This window comes from Bufo gargarizans, chromosome 4, assembly GCF_014858855.1.
Source record: "Bufo gargarizans isolate SCDJY-AF-19 chromosome 4, ASM1485885v1, whole genome shotgun sequence".
Lineage (NCBI taxonomy): Eukaryota > Metazoa > Chordata > Amphibia > Anura > Bufonidae > Bufo > Bufo gargarizans.
In genome coordinates this window covers 406,026,486-406,048,119 of record NC_058083.1, presented here as the reverse complement: position 1 = coordinate 406,048,119, position 21,634 = coordinate 406,026,486, and the positions used below count along the sequence as shown (strand labels likewise).

Sequence of the window (21,634 nt, the reverse complement as noted above, 5' to 3'; positions counted from 1 at the left end):
CTAGCTGGAGAATTGAGCCTTGAAAGTGAAGGGAGAGCAGCCGTGCATGCGTGGCGACCCTCCATTCACTGCCGTGGGAGTTCTGAAAATAGCCAAGCACAGCCACCTCTCTATTCACTGCTAGGGAATTGCCGGAAATGGCAGGCAAGGTGGCTGCGCTTGTGTGGCTTGCTCTCCAATTTCAGCTATGGGACCTCTTACTCTTACTCTTGCTCTGTTATTTTCGGAATTCTCTTATTAGTGAATGGAGAACTTACCATGCATGACCGGTGTGCTCTCCTTCGCTTCGTAGGCCTTGTCCTTAAGATTACGTAGTAAGTCCCAGAGGTGGAAACCACGCCACCATCCATGTCCTAGCGATATGCCCCTTTTATTAAACTTGCATTGATGAATACAACCCTCCTTTGGTTATATTGGGGGGAACAGCAGCACCTTGGGTACCATCTTAGGTTCAGGATATGCTATAATTGTATGATAGGTGCAGGTCCCACCTCTTGGACCCGCACTTGTCTTCACAACCACAACTGGTGATATGACCACTGTGAATGGATTTATAGCCACACTACTGCAGGGATCAGCAGCCTTCAGCACTCCAGCTGCTGTGAAACTACAACTCCCATCATGGACACTTAACTTGGCTGTTCTTGTAACTCCCACAGAAGTGAAAGCAGGATTCTGGGAGTTGTAGTTTCAGACCAGCTGGAGTGCCGGAGGTTGTTGATCCTTGCTCTACTGTTTTCTCAACTCCCATAGAAATAAATGGAGAGATCAGCACTTGTGTGGCAAAACTGTATCATCATTTATTTTCTTTCCTAGTGGGCAGTGCTGACCTGTGGCCATTGCTTCTGCAATGAATGTGTAGCGATCATCATTGAGCAGTATAGTGTTGGTACAAGAAGAAGTGCTATTAAATGTGCTATTTGCAGACAGACAACGTCCCACAAGGAGATTTCTTATGTGTTCACAAGTGAGGCTGCAAGCGAAGAGAAGGACATTCCTGTAAAGGTAAGTGTTCTTCTGTAAGAGGGGCAAGCTTTATATGTCTTGGGTCAATTCGTTGGTAGGGAGACTGAGAGATATGCTTGATATAAGTCTAACCTCTGTAGACGTGTAGCTAGATCCTATGTATATCATAGTCCACGTTACAGCCTAGCGCGTGACCTATAGGTTCAGTGTCTATGCTCTGGAGATGCAGCACGCTGTATTCTGCTCTGACAGCTCAGCCTAAACATCTGGATTCAATGGTGGATTTTCCAATGACTGAGAACATGGAAACAACATGCTGTATGACCATGCAGAAGCATGACTGCCAATCTGTAGTGTCAGTTTTACCCCGTCACCTTTCACATAGACAGGGTCACGTATGCCGCTGGCCTCAGCAGTGATGTGTTCCCAAGGAGTACACCACCGCTGGGTCACTTGCTGCTTGGGGACACATCACCAATGAGGTTAGTCATTGGTTGCAGCAGCAAATATGACCACTTCCTGGCGGAAGTTGACAGTTAGAACCAGTAGTCCATTGAATGGAGCCGGAACAGAGCAGAGGGAATCAGGTGAATATGGATCTCTGCATAGGTACTGCTGGTTGGGGGGACTATTGCCAAAATAAAGATAAAAATACAGGACAACCCCTTTAAGCATTGCTGTTAAAACAAATCCGACATGATGTGTTCATTTGTGTGAAGTTTGTAGAACATAGTTGTTTTCAGGGACATTATAATGTCCTGGACATCATGGTAGTACAGCATTAACCCTTATGGCTGTTGCTTCTGCTCTTTTCAGAAGGCAATGCAGTGGTTGCTATAGCTACAGCATTTTTGTCAGATTTCCAGATTTTTAACATACAGTAGAGCTTTTAATCATTTGCAGAGGACCTGGAAAGCCATCAATAGCTGTCACTACAGCAACGAGAGTAGGAGTCTGGAGTAGCGCAGAGCCTAAGTGTACTACGGCAGAATTGAGTTGGTGGTGATCTAACAAAATGAGAAAATCGATTAACCTGCAAAGTGTTTCTGTTGGCTTATTAACAAACGTTCTAGGAAGAGAGTCCTTTTAAAGTACCAAACTCAGGAATGTGAATGACTGGGATACTGTTACGGTGTTATGGTTATTGGCTGGGACATCCTAATGCTTCTTGAGCTGGACATGCACATCAGATAAATGTACGCCAAGACTGCCTGAACTTCTGATATGTGTGGGGGCCTCCCAACTCTCCTCCTACGGCAGTTATTGTGGGAGTTATAGGGGTTGTCCATGCTACACATATTGGTGACCTATCATCAGTGAGTGTTCAAGCTTTCTAAGGTTGCCCCCGCCATGCCCCCGTTCTGGTTTCCCGCCTGGTATGTAAATCCATACCATCGGTATAGGGAGGAGGAGACGGCCGTGTTTCTCAAGGGTTGTCTCCTTCTCCATGGCTGTGAGCTGCCCAATCACAGCGGAGAGCATCACAGCCTTTTTTTCTCCCTGGCTGTTACGCTATCACATGCCATTACTATGCCCTACCCTGCCAGCTATTTATATGGTAATGTCCGGGGCGGTGAAAGGTCCTCTTTAAGCCTTCAATTGCATATACATTAAAAGAAGGATTCTACATAATGGTGCAACCTATGATCTAATAAAGGGCATGCCTTTAATTAGCAGGGTCACCCTTACCAGGCGTTGTGCCTGGTTTAAATAGGGTTGCTACCTCTGGCAAATAGCCTTTAAAGTGTACGCTTAAAGGGCTTGTCCAGGATTTTTATATTGATCGCGTAGCCTCAAACTTTTATTGGCTTTGGTCCAAAATTCTATACCCCAGCTGTTCCAAAGTAGTTCTCGCGCTGTAAATATATCTTGAGCAGCTCCATCCATTATGTAGTGGACCATTCACTTCAGTGGGAGCAGCTCTGCAGTTAGTAGCTCCATCCAATACACCATGAATGGAGCTGTGTCAGTCCAGCACCAGAGCTACTACTTTAGAACAACTGATCGGTAGGGGGTTTGCAGAGTCTCGGACACCTGCCGATCAGATATTGATGGGGAGGGGGCATCATTATAAAGATCCTGGAAAAAACTTTTAATGATTTTTACAAAGAAGCCCAGATCTTCTCAAAGAGAATGTTTGTTTTATTGCAGATGTCTTGGCATAAATATGTCCTTCTAACAAATCTCATTCTATTTGTTTTTAAAGGGGAGCCATTCCACAAAAGTTGAGGCAGTTGTCAGAACTCTTATGAAAATCCAAACTTTGGATCTAGGTGCAAAATCTTTGGTCTTCTCAACAGTAAGTGTCAACTGAATATAAGTTAGGACCTGTTCTATGACAGACAGTGCCACGTGATTCATTTTCAACCAGTCAGCTGCGCTGATAGAGATCATGTGATACCTGTTGCGACTACTTAGGACCTTCCTTAATATACACCCTTTTGGGGGACCCTTTACAGGGTATACTTTTACCCACTAGTGTAAGTAGGTTAAAGGCGTATTCCCATCTCAGACAATGGGGACATATCCCTAGGATATGCCCCCATTGCCTGATAGGTGTGGGTCCCACCTCTGGGACGCGCACCTATTTTGTAAATGCAGCCGGCAAAGTCGCGGAGGGTGCACGGCTGCCCTACATTTAATTCTATTTGACCAATGGGAGCAGTGGCCGCGCAAGAGGCAAGCAGCAGTTATGTCAATGTTTTGGGCTACAGCCAGTATAATCATGTAGCAGTAGTTATTTCTCCTTGGAAGTGGTGGATTTTATCATCCTAGAAAACAAACATGACAGAGCAAAATATTAAAGAATAAGTCATAGGATATTTGATAGGTAAAAAATTTCAATGGCAGCCAAGAAAAAGAGGGGGAGGATAGAGTGGCCAGAGCTGCTGTTTGTGAGAGTTGCAGGAACAGCTGAGCCAGTGCAAGACAGAGGGGTGACCTTCACTTATCAGACATTTAGAGTTCATCCCCTGCAGGACATAATTTGCTATATAAAAAACTGCTGCAGTATGTAAGTTTATGCAGCAGTTTTCCCCCTGCGCCCAGTGAACAGTAAAATCCATATGGAAATCCACAGTATAAATTAAAATACTGCAGATTTAAAGGGGTCGTCCACTTTTTTTCTATGGACGACCTATCCTTGGAATAGGTCATCAATACCAGATTGGCAGGATGGCCCTACTCCTGGCACCCCTGCTGATCAGCTGTTTGAAGAGAAAGCAGTGCTCATACGAGCACTGCCTTCTCTGTTCTATTTATCTGCTCGTGCTTACAGCTGCAGCGGCGAGCCATGTAATTACAACTATGGTGTCCCCATTCACTTCTATTAGACGGCTCCAATCTAGGCACTTGAACAGAAGGGATCCGCCCCATTAAAGTGAATGGGGAAGCCATAGTTGTAATTTCATTGCTCGCTTCTGCAGTTGTGACGTCGAGCAGGTAACCATATTAGAAGGCAGCGCTCGTACGAGCCCTTGTTTGTCTTCAAACAACTGATCGGCCGGGCGTTCCCTCGCTGCTCTGGTATTGATAACCTATCCTGAGGATAGGTTATCCATAGAAAAAAGCAGACAACCCCTTTAAAATCTACATTGTAGGTCAATTTGTGTTGCAGATTGCTTTGTGGCTGCTATCTAAGGGCAACTTAAATGGGTGTCCCTGATTGAAATGCTATGTCACTTAGGCCTCATGCACACGGCCGTATTGTGGCCCGCAAACAGCAGGTCTGCAGGATGCGGGCGCCGGCCGCGTTCTCACCGCGTCACGGATGCGGACCCATTCACTCGAATGGGTCCGCAATCCGGAAAGTGCGGTGAGGAACAGAGGCATGGAAGCACTACGGAGTTCTTCTGTGGTGTTTCTCTCCATGCCTCCGCACCGCCACAAAATAGAACATGTTCAATTTTTTTTGCAGTGCGGACAGATCATGGACCGATTAAAATTGAATGGGCCCGGATTCGTAGAGGCAGCCGCATGAACAGTGCCCGTGAATCCACAAATTGCAGCCCCCAATGCATGGAATGTGTGCATGAGGCCTTACTTGAATTGTTTTTTTTTTTTAATCGTTATTGACCAGCTCAGTACTGTGCACAAGCTCGAGTCCTCGTATCCATGAGTTCCCTGCTGTTAGGATATTTTGTGACTTAGAAGCGCAAGTGGATAATGTGATCATGTTTGGGAAAATGAAGCATTTCTGGAGAAATGATATGCTTCCCTTGATTTTCCTTCTCTGCTTCTCACTTTTGGTTATCTCAGTAATACTTCTTAGTTAAAGCCGTAATATTTGCAACGCTAATATACTTCACATTTCTCATTTGACTCCAGTGGCAGGATGTATTGGATATTATTGCAAAAGCACTGCAAGACAATGGCATGGTGTTCTCACAGATCAACGGGATACAGAAGTTTCAGGTACTGAAAATTCCATACTGCTTTGCGGTGAGATGTAAACCCAAGGGCTTAGGGAAAGGAATAAAGGTTATAGGGAGAAGAAGCTGAACTAGCTTTATCAGGATAGTTCAGCTGAATGTAATGATAGCCCAGAACTACAAGGGAGGAGCTGGTCAATGACATGAAGAGAGCTGGGACCACAGTTTCAAAGGCCACTGTCGGTAGAACACGTCATGGTTTCAAATCATGCATTGCACGGAAGGTTCCCCTGCTCAAGTCATCACATGTCCAGGCCCGTCTGAAGTTTGCCAATGACCATCTGGCATGGGAGAAAGTCATGTGGTCAGATGAGACCAAAGTAGAACTTTTTGGTCTAAACTTCACTCATCGTGTTTGGAGGAAAAAGAAGGATGAGTTGCATCCCAAGAACACCATCCCTACCATGAAGTATGGGGGTGGTAACATCATGCTTTGGGGGTGCTTTTCTGGGAAGGGGACAGGATGACTGCACTGTATTAAGGAGAGGATGAATGGGGCCATTTATTGTGAGATTTCTGGGCCTATCCAAACAAACTGAACATAGCCATAGTTGCGAATGGGCTTTTTCCTTTTTGTTTATTTGATACATATGTAGCAGCAAAGAAAAATAGCCTGACAACCCCTTTTAGTTTATTTGTACATGCAATATTAGTTTATATTGCATTAGAAGTTCTTGAAATGTTCTCCACAACCAAAGTACCAAGGTTAAATTGTAGCATTTAAATAATATTTCTGTCTACTGCTCTTGAGTTTTCAACATTTTTACACTTAGGCCTCTTTCACACGAGCGTAATGAAACTCGCACCATTTTGCAATCAAGTTCAGTCAGTTTTGTCTAGGATTGTGTTCAGTTGTTCAGGTTTTTCCGCGCGGGTGCAATGCATTTTGATGCGTTTTTCACGTGCGTTTACAAACAACATCTCTTAGCAACCATCAGTGAAAAATACACTGCATCCGCACTTGCTTGCGGATGCAATGCATTTTTCACTGAAGCCCCATTCACTTCTATGGGGCCAGGGCTGCATGAAAAATGCAGAATATAGAACATGCTGCATTTTTCACGCAAAGCAGAACTGATGCGTGAAAAAAACAGCTCATGTACACAGCCCCATTGAAATGCACATCACTCAACGCACCCGTGCGGAAAACTCAGTCGTGTGAAAGAGGCCTTAGGGCGTTTGAGGTTGCTGCATGCAGCGCTTCTGTCATATTGATGGATTAACATGTAAGACATGAATCATCAGGTACAGTTGATATAGAAATTGGTGAAGCCTCTGCACATATTCCATCAGAGAGTGAAGAATAGCACACAACGTGGTGGAGCGTTTTACTGCTCCATTGTTAGCACAACCTCATGACAACTGGTTGAGTAACTTTCGAGTAATACGTCACATTCTACCCATTACTTTATTAAATGGATTTGTGTTTCTTCCTGACCAGGAAAATCTTTCAGCATTTAAATATGATCCTAAGATCAACATTTTACTTCTTCCATTACACACGGGGTCCAATGGGCTGAACATTATTGAGGCTACACATGTGTTGTTGGTGGAGCCTATTTTAAACCCAGCACATGAACTTCAGGCAATAGGTCGTGTGCACAGAATTGGCCAAAAAAAGTAAGTATTAGGGCTTTTATTCAACACATTCAGTATGTATAGTTTGCAGTTCCTTCTGATTATAACAATAGACCTTGTTTCATGTCTTGCAAATCAAGTTGGTTCTCTAAATGAAACCACAGTGGAAATACATATTAAAGAGAATCTGCCACTTAAAAAAATATAATTGTGTCACTGTACTTTCAAAAAACTTTTGATACATTTTGATCGGTGGAGGTCAAGGAGCCGAGACCCCACCAATCTCTAGGACGAGGGCAGAGAAGCACTTAGCCTGTTCCCTCTCTTTTTTTTTGTATAATTGTCTTTTTATTAGAGAAAAAGTACAATAGTAAAAGTGCATTTTCACAATTTCTCATGTGAACAATTAACTATCTAGAATTTTAAATGGATGAGATAACCGAAGTGAGAATACAAATGCAGCTTCACATATCCAATCATAACAAGCCATAATAGGCCCCCGAAGCCGTATAGGTGAATCTCACTCTACAAAATGATAGTACACACTTATAGAGACGAAAAGGGAGAGTAGACGGGACAAGACACAAAAGGATAAACACACCAAGAGGGGGAAGAGAATATTAGTCGCTCTTATCAAAGAACGAGTCCCAAGGTTGCCATACCTTATTAAACTTATCTACTGAGTTATTAATAATTGCTGTCAGATACTCCATTCTTCTAATTTCCGCAACACTAGCAATCAGATCTAATTTAGTAGGTATGTCCTGTCTCTTCCAAAACTGGGCAATAAGGCGTTTTGCCGCTGACAATACATGAAGTGCCAAATGGAGCACCGGTTTCTTTAGGACCATTGGAGGCATGTTCAGTAAAAACATATAGGGGTCCAGTGAAAACCTAACATTAAGAAGCTGCAATAAAAGGCTCTGGACTTCCTTCCACAATGGAAAGATGAATGAGCAATCCCAAAAAATGTGAAATAAAGATCCCTGTCCTGAATCACACCTCCAACAATTACCAGAAACCATAGGGTTCAAATGTCTAAGCATCTGGGGGGTATGATACCAAAACATTAATATCTTGTAGGAATTCTCTCTGTAAGACACACAGGTGGACGACATTGCAGCTCTCCTCCAGATAAGTTGCCACTCACTTGGCGAGATGTCTCTCTCAAGATATCTCTCCCATTTGGACATATACGCATGTCGTAGGACCTGAGGCGGCTCTGGGGATGAGAGGAGAACATAGATATCCGATATAAGACCCCTAGTAGAGGTCGAGAGTTTGCATAATTTTTCAAACTGTGTCGGAATGGAAACTTTTGTATCTCGGAACATAGATCTAAGGAAATGTTTTATTTGTAAGTGCTGCCATCTAGAGGACTCCGGAAGGTTATATTTCTCCTTAAGCGAATCAAAAGATAAAATCTCTAGAGTTCTATAGTCTACTATGTCAGCAAATCTAAATAGCTTGTTAGAGAACCATGGTTTAAAGAGCATACCCTGCATCCCTATCTTGAACCCAGGATTAAAAAGGAATGAAGTCAGAGAGGGTCTGTCAGAAACCAATGGGAACTTGCTTTTACAACATTTCCAAATGGAATATGTATGTGACATAGGGCCCAATAACTGAACAGAGCAATCACTTGGCATAGGGGTCCACAGGAGAGCATTAGGATGTATAGGGGCTAGCCAAAGCTTTTCAATCTCCATCCATCTAGAAAATGCCTGAAGAGAGGATCACGCCGGGATCCGACGCAAATGCGTCGCCCAGTAATATTTCACTATATCGGGAAGCCCCAAGCCCCCTTGCGTTTTAAGAGCAGTTAGGGTGCTACATGCAATTCTATGTCTCTTCCCATTCCAGACAAATCGAAGGATGGAAGACTGTAACGCTCTTAACTCCTTTTTAGGTATCAAGACTGGGATATTCTCCATCACATATAATAGCTTGGGTAATATAGTCATTTTGACCGCTGCGATACGCCCCAACAAAGAAATAGGTAAGGGCATCCATTTAGCCATAAGTCTATTAAGTTTCTGGAAGAGTGGGACAAAATTATGGGTATATAGGGTACCATATGTTTTTGTAAGTTTCACTCCCAAATAATTAAGGGCGATATCGTTCCATTTAAACTGAAAGTTGCTTTGTAAATCGCTCAAAACGTCTGGGGGGATATTAATAGGCAATGCTTCTGTTTTTGATCTATTTGTCTTATATCCAGACAGCTTACCATAATCCTCTATAACCCGAAATAGATTTGGCAGTGATATATGTAAATTTGTTAGCGTTAGAAGAATGTCATCCGCAAAGAGTGATAACTTAAAATCTACTCTATTCACATCTACCCCTTGAATGTCCGGATGGGCTCTAATTAGCGCTGCCAGCGGTTCTATGCATAGTACAAAGAGTAATGGCGATAGCGGGCACCCCTGCCTCGTGCCGTTGTGGATAGGTATCCGCTTTGACTGAGCATGCGTCATTTTTACGTAAGCCGAAGGACAGGTGTAGAGGGCTCGTACAGCATTCAGGAAGGGCCCCCCTATACCAAAACACTGCAGCGTAGAGAACATGAACGGCCAACTCAGGCGATCAAAGGCCTTTTCTGCATCTAGGCCTAAAACCAATGCTTGCTGTTTCCTCTTATTAAGGACTTCTATCAGATCTATAGTCCTCCTTGTGTTATCCCCTCCTTGGCGATGCAATACAAAGCCAACCTGATCTTTATGTATCAAGCTCGGGAGCAGACTAACAAGCCTATTCGCCAGTAGCTTTGTAAATATTTTTAGATCTGAATTAAGGAGGGCAATAGGACGATAGTTCGCACAATCCATATGATCCTTGTTTGGCTTAGGTATAAGAGTAATAAAAGATTGCAGCATCGTGTCAGGTATAGAGGAACCCTCCAAGAAGGAGTTAAAGACTTTAACCATATGCGGGAGCAGAATATCTATATACGTCTTATAGTATAGATACGATAGACCATCTGGTCCGGGGGACTTACGGTTTGGCAACTTATTAATTACTTCTGTTATTTCCTCGCCCGTAATTTGAGTATTAAGGGTAGCTGCTAGGTCACCGGATAGTTTGGGTAGCCTGCATTTTTCAAGAAAAGTAGAGAACTGATCCCGCTGCAGTACAGGATCCCTTGTTCCCTGTAGAGGAAGAGAATACAACTTTTCATAATATTCTTGGAACAGTACCATTATTTTATTGGGGTCATATGTAACAGAGCCATCAGCCTGTCTCATGGCCGTTGGGACGTTCACAAAAGTGGAATCCCGTAGTTGTTTCGCCAGAAGTGTGTGCGACTTATTCCCCCAGGCATAATATCTCTGTCTGGAGTACAAGAGCAATTTGTCTGTCTTTACTAACGCCAGATCTCTCAGCTTGGCTCTCAACAGAACTATACGTCTCAAAAGATGGCGAGAACCACGGGATCCCAGCTGACCCTCTAGGTTTTCCAAGTCCTTTTTAATACTACAATATTGCAAGTTCCTGTCCCTTTTTAATTTAGATCCAATGGCTATACAGCTACCCCTGAAGACAGCTTTGTGCGCCTCCCATAAGGTGGACACATTGGAGACTGATTGCTGATTGATACAGAAATATTCTGACAGACCCTCTCGTAGCTCCTGTTTGGACACTGGGTTAGAAAGCAGGCTTTCATTCAACCGCCAGTGACAGATCTTAGTGATTGGGTGGTCCGAATTTAACTTTAAAAAAATTGGGGCATGGTCTGACCATGAGATAGAGCCTATATCAGCGTCAACCATTAAACGCATAATTGGGACATTACCTAAGAAATAATCAATACGAGTATGCATACTGTGAGGGTGTGAGTAGAATGTATACATTCTAGCTGTAGGATAGTTTACTCTCCAAAGGTCGAATAGCCCAAATCGTCTCACCAAACGTCTAAAAAGACGAGATAGCCTAGCCTGCTCTTTAGAGGGGGGCTTCCCTGACAAGGTCTGCCTATCATGCACCTCGGAGAAAGAGACATTAAAGTCACCGCCCACAATGAGTGCCGCCGGTAGTAACTGGGATAGTTTAGTAAATACCTTAGCAATAAAAGGTATCTGCTTGGTATTTGGAGCGTATAGGTTACATAATACTATAGGAGTGCCATACATAGTGGCCTGCAAGATAACGAACCGCCCTAGAGGATCCGAGATCTGATTGGTCACTTGGAGTGGACAATTAGCAGATAAAAGGATCGCTACCCCTGCTTTCTTTTGCCCACTGGAAGCCGAGTAGGCCTTTGGGAACATACCCCTAGCAAACTTAAACGTTCCGGTGCTATCAAAGTGTGTCTCCTGGAGGAAGACTATATCCGCTCTTTGAGCACGACATTCCGCTAAGGCCAGTCTCCGTTTTACATTGGAGTTCAGGCCCTTAACGTTCAAGGACATACACTTAACCATAGCAAAAATACTGGCTGCGCCATATACTTGCAATTTAGGCAGAACGTATCTTTCCTCCAGGAGATCACACCCCAGTCTCCCCTAGTGAAAGTCCGGAATAAATCAACAGCAGTAATGTTAGATACACTAAACAGGTAGTATGACACATGTAACACGAGGATATAAGGGAACACACAAGACACACACATATACAAAGTAGAAACAGGAATTATCCAGACATTGGACTTTAAAGTCCAGATGAGGGTAGTGAAAAAAGGCATAAAACACATAGTATAGCCCATTCTCTTCTCCCTCACTCTATAGAGAGCTGAGAAAAGGAAGAGGGCCGACAACAACAATCCCCCCTGCAGTGACATGGTTGAACACATCCGACATGGGTGTCCATACATTCTTCAAACAATACTTAGAACTACTGAACTTCCCAAAAGCTCAAGAATACGAGTTTCCCGAACGATTAGGTATCAAAAATATATGAGGAACAACAGCCGCCTTAAATAGCGACATAAACTGTAAGAAGCGAGCGTCAATTTATGACCCAGGACATATCTAATCAGGTCAGTTCATCTCTTGCATTCATTCCCCTGGATTCTTCTCTTGGCTGGGACCTGCGATTTTTACTTTTCACTTGGCTCCAGATTGGAAGGGGCGCCATCTGCGGATCCGGAATCTCCCAGTCGTCAATAGGTGGCTCTGAGAGTCCTAAAGTAGCACAAAAAGCAGGTAAATCTGCGTAAGCACGCATTGGTATAGCTCTCCCATTTTTGTTAGCAATGAGCGCAAACGGATAGCCCCAGCGATATGGGATTTTCTTCTGTCTCATGGACTGTAATAAGGGCTGAAGATGGCGCCTTTTTTGCAGGGTGAGCCACGATAAATCCTGGTATAGTTGCACTTGCACTCCTTGGAAATCTATAGCCCTCAACGCACGGGCTTTGGTCATAATGGCTTCTTTCACCTGAAAGTCCGTGACACGGCAAATAACATCCCGAGGCTGCGCTGACATATTTTTGGGTCGCAATGCCCTGTGAGCGCGGTCCATTTTGATAATATGAGTCGCCGGAGCTTCTAGGATGAAGTTAAATAATCCATTCAGGACCTCATGTAAATTTTCTTCTGACTCTGGTTCAGGCAGGCCTCTCACTCTGATATTATGCCTTCGACCCCTGTTATCCAGGTCCTCTAAGTGCTTTGTGTTTTCTCGGACCACCATGGTACATTTCTCTACAGTAGATTGAAGATGAGCAATATATTTGCGCGTAGTGTCGTGCTCAATTTCTAGGGAGTCTACCCTGGCTGTAACTTGTTGAAAGTCCTGACGTAGGGACGAGATTTCAGCTTTAAATGTATCCCTAACTTCAACTATCAGGTTTTTGAAGTCCTCTTTAGTAGGGAGGTGCTGCAACGATTGTCTCAGGGAAGCTGATGCCTGTGACAGTTGTGGGGCACTGTCTTCCAGCTCCTCATTTATATCCGACTGTGAGTCCCAGGGTATATCTTCCCCCATAGCTTTCTCCTTGCTGACATGGCCATGGTCCTCTGAAGCTTCTGCCCACTCCCTTCTGCGTTGCGTTGGAGTGGCAGGGGGGTTATTGCGCTTCGGCGCCATTTTGGGCGGCATGCCTGTCTGGGGATTCACCCCCTGCGACTGTCCCCCTGCGCTTTCAAACTGTCTCTGCCCCCTTGGCTTATAGGCAAACTCCTCCGCTAGTGGGGATAAGGGAAAGGGACTCACTGTGAGAGGGCCACTTCTCTCTGCGCACTGTAGCTGGAGCGCTTTACTGCCTTCCCCTCCGGCCGTGCTTCCCGCCTCCGTTTCGCGCCACAGCCTTCCTGGAGCAGATCGAGCTGCAGCGCGGCGATCCAGGAAGACAGAGATGTCCTGGTTCTTCAATAGGGGTGCCGGGTTACCTCTCACTCTCTTGGAGGCAAGCAATTTCCCCATGGGACCCGGTCACCGTGCGTATGGAGCTTCTTTGCAGTGGCTAGGCAGCGGAGCTCCTCACTCACACGTCCATCTTGCCGGACGGTCAAGCCACGCCCCCCGCCTGTTCCCTCTCTATACTGAAGGACAGGAAGCAAGACGGACTCAATAGAAAGTCTGTAGGCCTGTGTCACTCCTGTCTTGTGCAGGGAAGGTAGAGACAGCGCTAAGAGAGCGCTTTTCTCCCATCATTCTAGAGTTTGGTGGGGGTCTTCGCGCTCAGGCTCTCACTGATCAAAATTTTTGATATGTCCCTATAACATATCAAATGTTTTCTGAAAGCACAGTAACCCTTTAAAGCGCTATTCTTGTTATAACACAGCATGGGGATAGCTATGAGACCTGTGGTGGTCCTACCGCTGGGATCCTCATGGGAACAGGGGCCCCATACTCTCTGGAGCTCCCTGAAATGGATGGAGGGGCTGGTCGGAAAAGCACGCAGTCGCACAATTGTTTTTATGGAAGTGCCACAGATAGCAGAGTACCGCGCTCACACTCTTGAGTGCCATTTAGCAGGTGCAAAAACACCCAGCGAAGCACAGTACTATCAGATGTGTTTTAGGCTACTTTCACACTTGTGGCAGAGTGATCCGGCAAGCAGTTCCGTCGCCGGAACTGCCTGCCGGATCCGGCAAAGTGTATGCCAACTGATGACATTTGTAAGACTGATCAGGATCCTGATCAGTCTTAAAAATGCCTGATCAGTCAGAAAAATGCATTAAAATGCCGGATCCGTCTTTCCGGTGTCATCCGGGAAAACGGATCCTGCATTTATTCTTTCAGCTGTTTTTTCGGTCTGCACAGATCCAACATTTCGGTATTTTGAATGCTGGATCTGGCACTAATACATTCCTATGGAAAAAAAATCAGGAAAGTCTTCTGTTTTTTTGTCCGGACATAAAACCGTAGCATGCTGCGGTTTTATCTTTTGCCTGATCAGTCAAAAAGACTGAACTGAAGACATCCTGATGCATCCTGAACGGATTGCTCTCCATTCAGAATGCATGGGGATATGCCTGATCAGTTCTTTTCCGGCATTGAGCCCTTTTGACGGAAAAGAAAAACGCTAGTGTGAAAGTACCCTTACTAGAGTGGCCTGTCTTTTGTAAAAAGCAGTGCCTCAATGCAAATTTTTTTATTAGTAATTTTTTAACTCTTCTTTACTCATAATTATTGTTTTTGAAAATGGATCATGGATGACATTTTAATATGTAAGGCTACTTTCACACCAGCATTTTTGCTGGATCCGTAATGGATCGGTAAAAACGGATCTCAATAGCGGAAAGGGAAAGCACAGATGTGAAAGTAGCCTTAGTCTTTACAAAAATGTGGAAAGAATTCAGATCAGATCTTATACCTTTGTTTCAGGGCTACAATTGTACATCGATTTCTAATTAAAGCAACGATTGAGGAAAGAATGCAAGCAATGTTAAAGACTGTCGACAGGAGGTATTTGTAATTTATTATTTTAACAAGGTTGTCCACTCCTTTTTATATTGATGACCTAGCTGTAGGATAGACAAACAATATTTTATCAGCGAGCATCCTTCTCCCAGCACCCCCACTAATCGGCGGTTTGGGAGTAGCTCAGGCGCTAGAACTATACAGCTTTGTCCACGTGGGGGCCGCACTGAAGTAAGCAGCTTTGTCCACTACACAATGGATGGAACTGTGTAGTTTTGGGCACAGTGTAAAATTTAAAAAAAAGACGCACTCTCCTATGATGTTTCGTGAACATTCACATCCTTGTGGAGGGCCAATAAATGGCCTCAGTAGTCACATGCTGTTCTTCTTGCATCACTGCTGAGGTCATTGATTGGCCTTCAGAAATGGCATGTGTTAATAGGACTTCTGGTCCAGCAGAGATGGGAACTCAGGGCCAGACCTGGAACACTTTGAATTGTTAGTGTGTGTGGTTTTTTTTTGTTTTTTTTATAATTTTACACCGTGCCCAGCCACCTGGAAATTTTTACTCTTGGACAACCCCTTTCATATCCAGTAGCACCTGGTGTACTGACTTCATATACAGTTTGGTCAAAAAATATTTGCCTGCTTTCATGTGCTTTGTAATACTGCATATTTATCTGTTCTCTATTCAGTTAAATGTAATATTTATCAAAGAGAATCATATAGAAACATACGTATTTCCTGAAGTGAGATAAATTGTTAAAACATATTAGTCTGCAATGGCCTGGAGAGCCATTTCTTAAAGTGTATTTCTCTGTACCCCTTGCACAAAATCCAAAAAAAATATAAATCAGTTACGTAAAACTACAGCAAAATCTAAATCTGGCCAAGAAGCAATCCGCCTTGTTATGGTGCTGAATAGCCAGAAGTGTCTGGATAAAATTACTTCAAAGGTAAAGTTTATCCAGGGAGTCACAGAACATTGAAAGGAAATATGAATGATTGAGAGTTGCAAATATTCAATAATCTGAAAAACTGAATGTAAAAAATTAGACTTTGAATTGATGTGCATTGTAAAATGCTATCTCCCCATTTGTCTAAACCTCAGCATTAAAGGGGATTGTCCACCCATGGGGCCTTTTTTGGGCGGGCCCCCCAGGGGAGGGAATCACACTTACCTGATCCCTTCCGCTGAGTTCCAGCGCCTGCGCTGTCAATGACTGACTGCAGTGGTGATACGTTCCCCACATGTCACATGACCCACTGCCATGAAGCAGGGATTCGGCAAGTGTGGTTCCTTCTGCAGGTCCAGCCTTGCTGAGGGAGGGCGTTTAGGGGTCTGCCTGAGGGTGAACAGCCCCTCTAAAGGAGTATTCCCGTTATAGGCATTTTTGGCATATCCACAGGATATGTCATAAATATCAGGTCGTGTAGCTCCCACCTTTGGGATGTGCACCTCTCAGAAGAATTCAGGAGTTCAGTTCACTAATTCTTGCCCGCACCATTCTCCAAGCACTTCAGTGGGAAAGATGGTCCTTTACATTAAAGTTTATAGGAGTTAGGAAAAGCCCTTGACTCTTATGTAACACCCATAGACTTCAATGGAGAGTGCTGCATATATGTGCAACCACCTCTCCATTAAAGGATCAAGGGACCCTATTCTCATCACAAATGTCTCCTTTTGTGACAATTTTAGGCAGCAAAATCCAACGTTTTGTAAAATAATTGCAATGAGAAAATTAAACACCAATCATCACTTTTTATTTTTCCATTGTTTTAACTAGAAAGTTTTAATTTGTTCACATTTGCTTTTCAGTCATACAAGTACATCAATGAAACAGTCTGAAGCGTCCGTCCTGACTGTAGCTGACCTCGCTGACCTGTTTACAGAGGAGAGAGAACTCGAATAACTGCCACCAAGAGACATTCCCCGAGCAGAGCACCTTTAGCATTTTCTCTGTAGTATGCACTTCTAGGACTACCAGGGACTGTGGGCATAATACAAAGTACTGTAACTGTGTTCCCTGGAGAGATCTATTTCTTATGTTTGTACTGGTGAAATGTTATAAACACACAGTCTTCTAGCAATATTTTCTATTCTGTGGACTATTCGTAAGTCCACAGCGCAAACTTGCTTTTTATGTAATAATAACATAAAGGGCTCTGTGCTCTTTAATAAAATCTTCTGTGCCCGTTTTAACTAAGCCCAAGTGTGCAACAGGGAAGGAGAGTATTACAAAGGGATGTTAGATCACAAATGAAATTCCTGAAACATTTTGTCTGTTTATTTATTCAAGTGATACAAGAGCTTAGGAACAAACCTGTAATGTATTAGTCATAGATGTTAAAGCTCTTATGCTATAGCATTTGTGAAGGATGACTAACCTCTTCCCATCCTAATAGACTGTGCCACTTTCCACATGGAGAATGTGAGCCAGTAGTGAAAACTTCAGTGTGACGACCAGTTTGGTGAAGACTAACCAGAATTCTAAAAGTGGCCATACACATTAAATGAACATCGGCTGAACCCCTATAGTTTTGGTGGGACCAACTGACCAATATGTATGGGAAGTGTCCTAACGTAATGGCCTATGTCACGGGAAAAAGGAACAGGCATGTTGGATTTTATGGGAAATAAACCACTGCTAGATGTGTCTGGCAGCAGGTTATTTCCTTTTGAGAGCACATTCATGTTCAGCCGAGACACGGTGCATGTGTATGTGAAGTTTGGAATGTTCAGTGGACAGGAGAGATGGACTTTCTTAGATCTTCAGATTATCTTGAACACACCCCCACCTGAGGTAGTTACCGAATGGCAACAACTGTTCTAGTGAGTATGTCTGGAACCGACATGACTATCCTGACCTACACATCTGTATTCATTGCCGGGAATGTAGTCAAAACAGGCAGAAGTACCAGGGATGATCCAAGACTTAACCAGAAGATGAAGCTGAGGTCCAGTCAATCTTAAATCTGAAGAAGCAAGGCAACTCAACTGAGGTTGAGATGTAGCAAAAGTTTGTAACTATGATCAGGAACATACAGTGCAAAAAATACTAAACGCAGGTAGGGGCAGTAACCTGTTCCATTTAATGTGACCTCCTGCAATAACATCATTGTGCTGCACAAGTTGCCATAGCAAGCAGATGTGACAGAACATGGAGAAATATGTCTGGCCTGAGGATACAGACTGGAGGTGACCACTTGTTAAAAAGTCTCTGTCAGCATGGTCAACCTTATTGAACCATGTTTTTATGCAGCAGCATTCCCGAGATTTGAGGATTTTTATTTTTTATGCAAATAAGCTGCCATGGGCCTTGGAGCACTACTATTCTAACACTCATATCATCTGGGCACCCCTCCCCCTCTCTATAATTGAGAGGTCTAGACATCTCATCTAACCCTCCATTGTTGCTCCTCGGCCACCCATCCCAGTAGTGTATCACCATAACATTACACACTGCCCACTTATGTTCCCCCTCCAAAGAAACTGTTGGTGACATAATGGTCTTATAAGTATAATGTAACAAGAAGTCATTAGTGGTCCTTAGAGAGAACAAGAGAGCAACAGAGAGGATCTCTTCTTGCTATACAGTGTTCACTATGCTTCCACCATTAAGTGCTGGAACCCACATGTCCCGGCACTCATTGGTGGCAGCAGAGCGAGTTCTCCTCCTAGTTGTTCTCTGTGCAAAGCTCCTGGACCACCATTGACATGTACAGCAATGTTGGACGTGACTTGATGCCCAGCACCATACATGTATACCGGGCTAATTGGGTGCACACAGATTCTGTACATGCCTGATCCGTGGCATGGGCACCTGAAAACTCCAATGCTGGCAGATTAACCCCTTAGATTGCGACATCTAAGGGGTTTACAGAAGGAGTGAGCTCCTTCTCTCACCCCATGCGGGATGCCAATAGCTGATAAGGGAGCCTAAGGCCTTGGGGCCAGACAGTTAAAGAAACCTGTGAGGCCCAGCCCCCAAGCTGGCAAGCGTAGGTAATCTGTCAGGGTAAAACAGGCATTTCAAATGCAGCATAATACAGCATGCATTGTACTGCATTGGAAAAGGGATTAGACCCTTTAAGTCTGATAATGGGTTAAAAATAATAAGTAAAAAATAATGCTTCTCTGAAAATAAAAGAAACCAAAAATTTCAAGTAAAAAATCGCCCCTTTCCTCTCATCAAGCCATTTAGAATAAAAAAAATTATATATTATAATATTAGGTATCACCGTATCCGAAACGACCAGCTTGAAAAAAAAATTGCATGATCTACCCGTCAGGTGAGTGCCCTAAAAAAAAAAAGAACACCCTTTTTTGATCACCTTGCCTCACAAAAAGCATAATATCGAGCTATTAAAAAGTACTTTGTACCCCAAAATGGTACCAATTAAAACTTCAACTCATGCAAAAAAACAAGCCTTCACACAAGACCATCATCAGAAAATGTTTTAAAAAACATGACTCCGATAAAGATGACACATAAACATGATTATTTTTTTTCTTTTAAGTTTTTTTACTGGGTAAAACTGAACAAAAATAAAAAAGACATATTTGGTATCTTCGTGGCAGAATAGACATTTTTTGGCCACCTCTCCTCACAGAAAGCATAATATCAAATGATCAAAAAGTACTATGTACCCCAAATGATACCAATGAAAATGTCAACTTATCCAGCAAAAAACAAACCATCACACAGGACCGTTGACAGAAAAATAAAAAAATATGGCTTTTAGAAAATGGCAACACAAAAACATTATTTTTTTAATGTCTACATTTATGGCATTTCAGTACCTAGTAGAGCCCACCTAACAATTTAAAGGGTGTGGTGTGTCTCAGATGGCACATGGTGGGCACAGCATATTAGGCACTAAAATGCCACCTCTGTGGGAAAACTTGCCATTTTCATTTAGCACGGTCACCTGCTCATTCATTTCTGCAAAACACCTGTAGTATAAACATGCTCATTTCACTCCTTAATACCTTGATGTTTCCAAAATGAGGTAACTTGTCGGGGGTTCATTTATTATTTCACCTCGGAGCCTCTACAGTTGTCAGCACAAGCAGTGTAAAACACCACATTGGGCCTCAAATGTGCATGGTGCTCTTTTACTCCCGAGCTCTAATGTATGTCCATGTGAAAGATTAGGGCCGCATTTAGGCCACTTTCACACTTGCGGTAGTCTTTTCGGCGGGGGAACAGCCTGCCGCATCCGCGCTACCACTAGTCCACCGTGCCGCCGAAAGTCCGCTCCGGCCCCATTCACTATAATGGGGGCAGGCCGATGGTCCGGTCGCAGCACGGCAAACAAGCTGAGAGGCGGCTGGACAAAAACTGCAGCATGTTGTTACCCCGCCGATACAGCCTTCTGGAAAAGGCTACTGAAAGTGTGAAAGTAGCCTTAGGGTGTTTATAAAACCAGAAAGCACAGCATAATAAAAGGAGCTTTTGACACTGGCATATAAACTGGGCACAAGGAGCTCTTGACACTGGCATAAGCTGGGCACAGCATATTGTGGGGCACTGAAATTGCATATCTGTGTAAAAATAGCAATTTTCACTTTGCACCATCTGCAATTATTTTTGCAAATGTTCATTATATCCCTTGGTAAATTCTATGATGGTTGTGGTTTCTAAAATCGGGTCGCTTCTTGGGTGTTTATTTTACTTATTTAACATCAGAATATCTGCAGTTGTTGACTAGTACTGTAAAAAACACCAAACTATGCCTCAAATGCACATGGTGCTCTCTTCTAAACCCAGCAGTGAGCCCAAACAGCAGTATTCAGTTAACAATAGGTTCTTTCTTTCCTACTAACTCTTGTGAAAATAAAAAAATCCAGGGCTAAAGCAACATGTTGGAAAAAAAAATGGGGGAAAAAGTTTCATGGTTACAGTCAAGTGTTTTTCAATTCTATAAAACACTTGGGGGTCAAAGCACTCATTGCACCCTTCAGTAAATTTCTTGAAGGGTGTAGGTTCTAAAATAGGATCACTTTTGGGGGTTTCCATTGTTAGGGGTACCTCAGGTTTTCATCAAATGGGACATGGTAAAATCAATAATTCCAGCAAAATCTGACCTCCCAAAGCTAAATGGAACTCCTTCCATTATGAGCCCTGCAGTGTGCCTGTACAGTAGTTTATGACCATATATGAAGTTTTTATGTAAACTGCAGAATCATGGTAGTAAATATAGAGTTTTATTTTTATTTTTTTGCTGTAAGGCCTTGCTGTGTTGGGCCTCTTGCACACGAATGTTTTTTGCGTTCCGTATACAGAACCATTCATTTCAATAGGTCCACACAAAAAAACAAAACTGAAGGTACTCTGTATGCCTTCCGTTTCCGTATTTCTGTTCCGTTCAAATATAGAGCATAACGGACAAGGATAGTACTGTTCTCTCAGGGGCCGGCTGTTCCGTTCCGCAAAAAAACGGAATGCACACGGACGTCATCCGTATTTTTTGCGAATCATTTTTTTGCGGACTGCAACATACTGAAAAAGCCATACAGTCGTGTGCAAGAGGCCTTACAGTAAAATAGATTAAAATAGAAAATCAGCCCAAAAACTTGAAATTTTTTAATTAAAAAATGTTTTCCTTTAATTCATGTGGAACAACGAAAGGGTTAACAACATTTGTAAAATCAGTTTTGAATTATTTGAGGGGTATATTTCTTGAGTTGTGTAATTTTCCGGTGTTTTTTTTTATCCCCTCCAAAGTCACTCCATAACTGAATTGGTCCTTTAAAAAGTCGGTTTTGATAAATGTGAAAAATTTCTAAGCCTGCTAACATCCTAAAAAAATAAAATGACATTTACAAAATGATGCCACCATAAAGT

General features: G+C 43.2%; 1 protein-coding gene across 3 annotated transcripts in view; it reads left to right on the top strand.

Annotated features, from left to right (window-relative positions):
- The window catches only part of SHPRH (SNF2 histone linker PHD RING helicase), a 139,748-nt gene extending 120,644 nt beyond the window's left edge, over positions 1 to 19,104 (top strand). For 2 of the 3 annotated variants that reach the window (XM_044292551.1, XM_044292553.1), the window contains 6 exons: positions 817 to 1,005; positions 3,173 to 3,265; positions 5,293 to 5,379; positions 6,838 to 7,016; positions 14,748 to 14,828; positions 16,603 to 19,104. In XM_044292551.1, the coding sequence (XP_044148486.1) occupies positions 817 to 1,005; positions 3,173 to 3,265; positions 5,293 to 5,379; positions 6,838 to 7,016; positions 14,748 to 14,828; positions 16,603 to 16,696 (723 nt within the window). In that variant the 3' untranslated portion in view covers positions 16,697 to 19,104. The remainder of the gene's footprint in view (positions 1 to 816; positions 1,006 to 3,172; positions 3,266 to 5,292; positions 5,380 to 6,837; positions 7,017 to 14,747; positions 14,829 to 16,602) is intronic. The other variant, XM_044292552.1, reaches the window with a different exon arrangement.
- Positions 19,105 to 21,634: the final 2,530 nt, after the last annotated feature.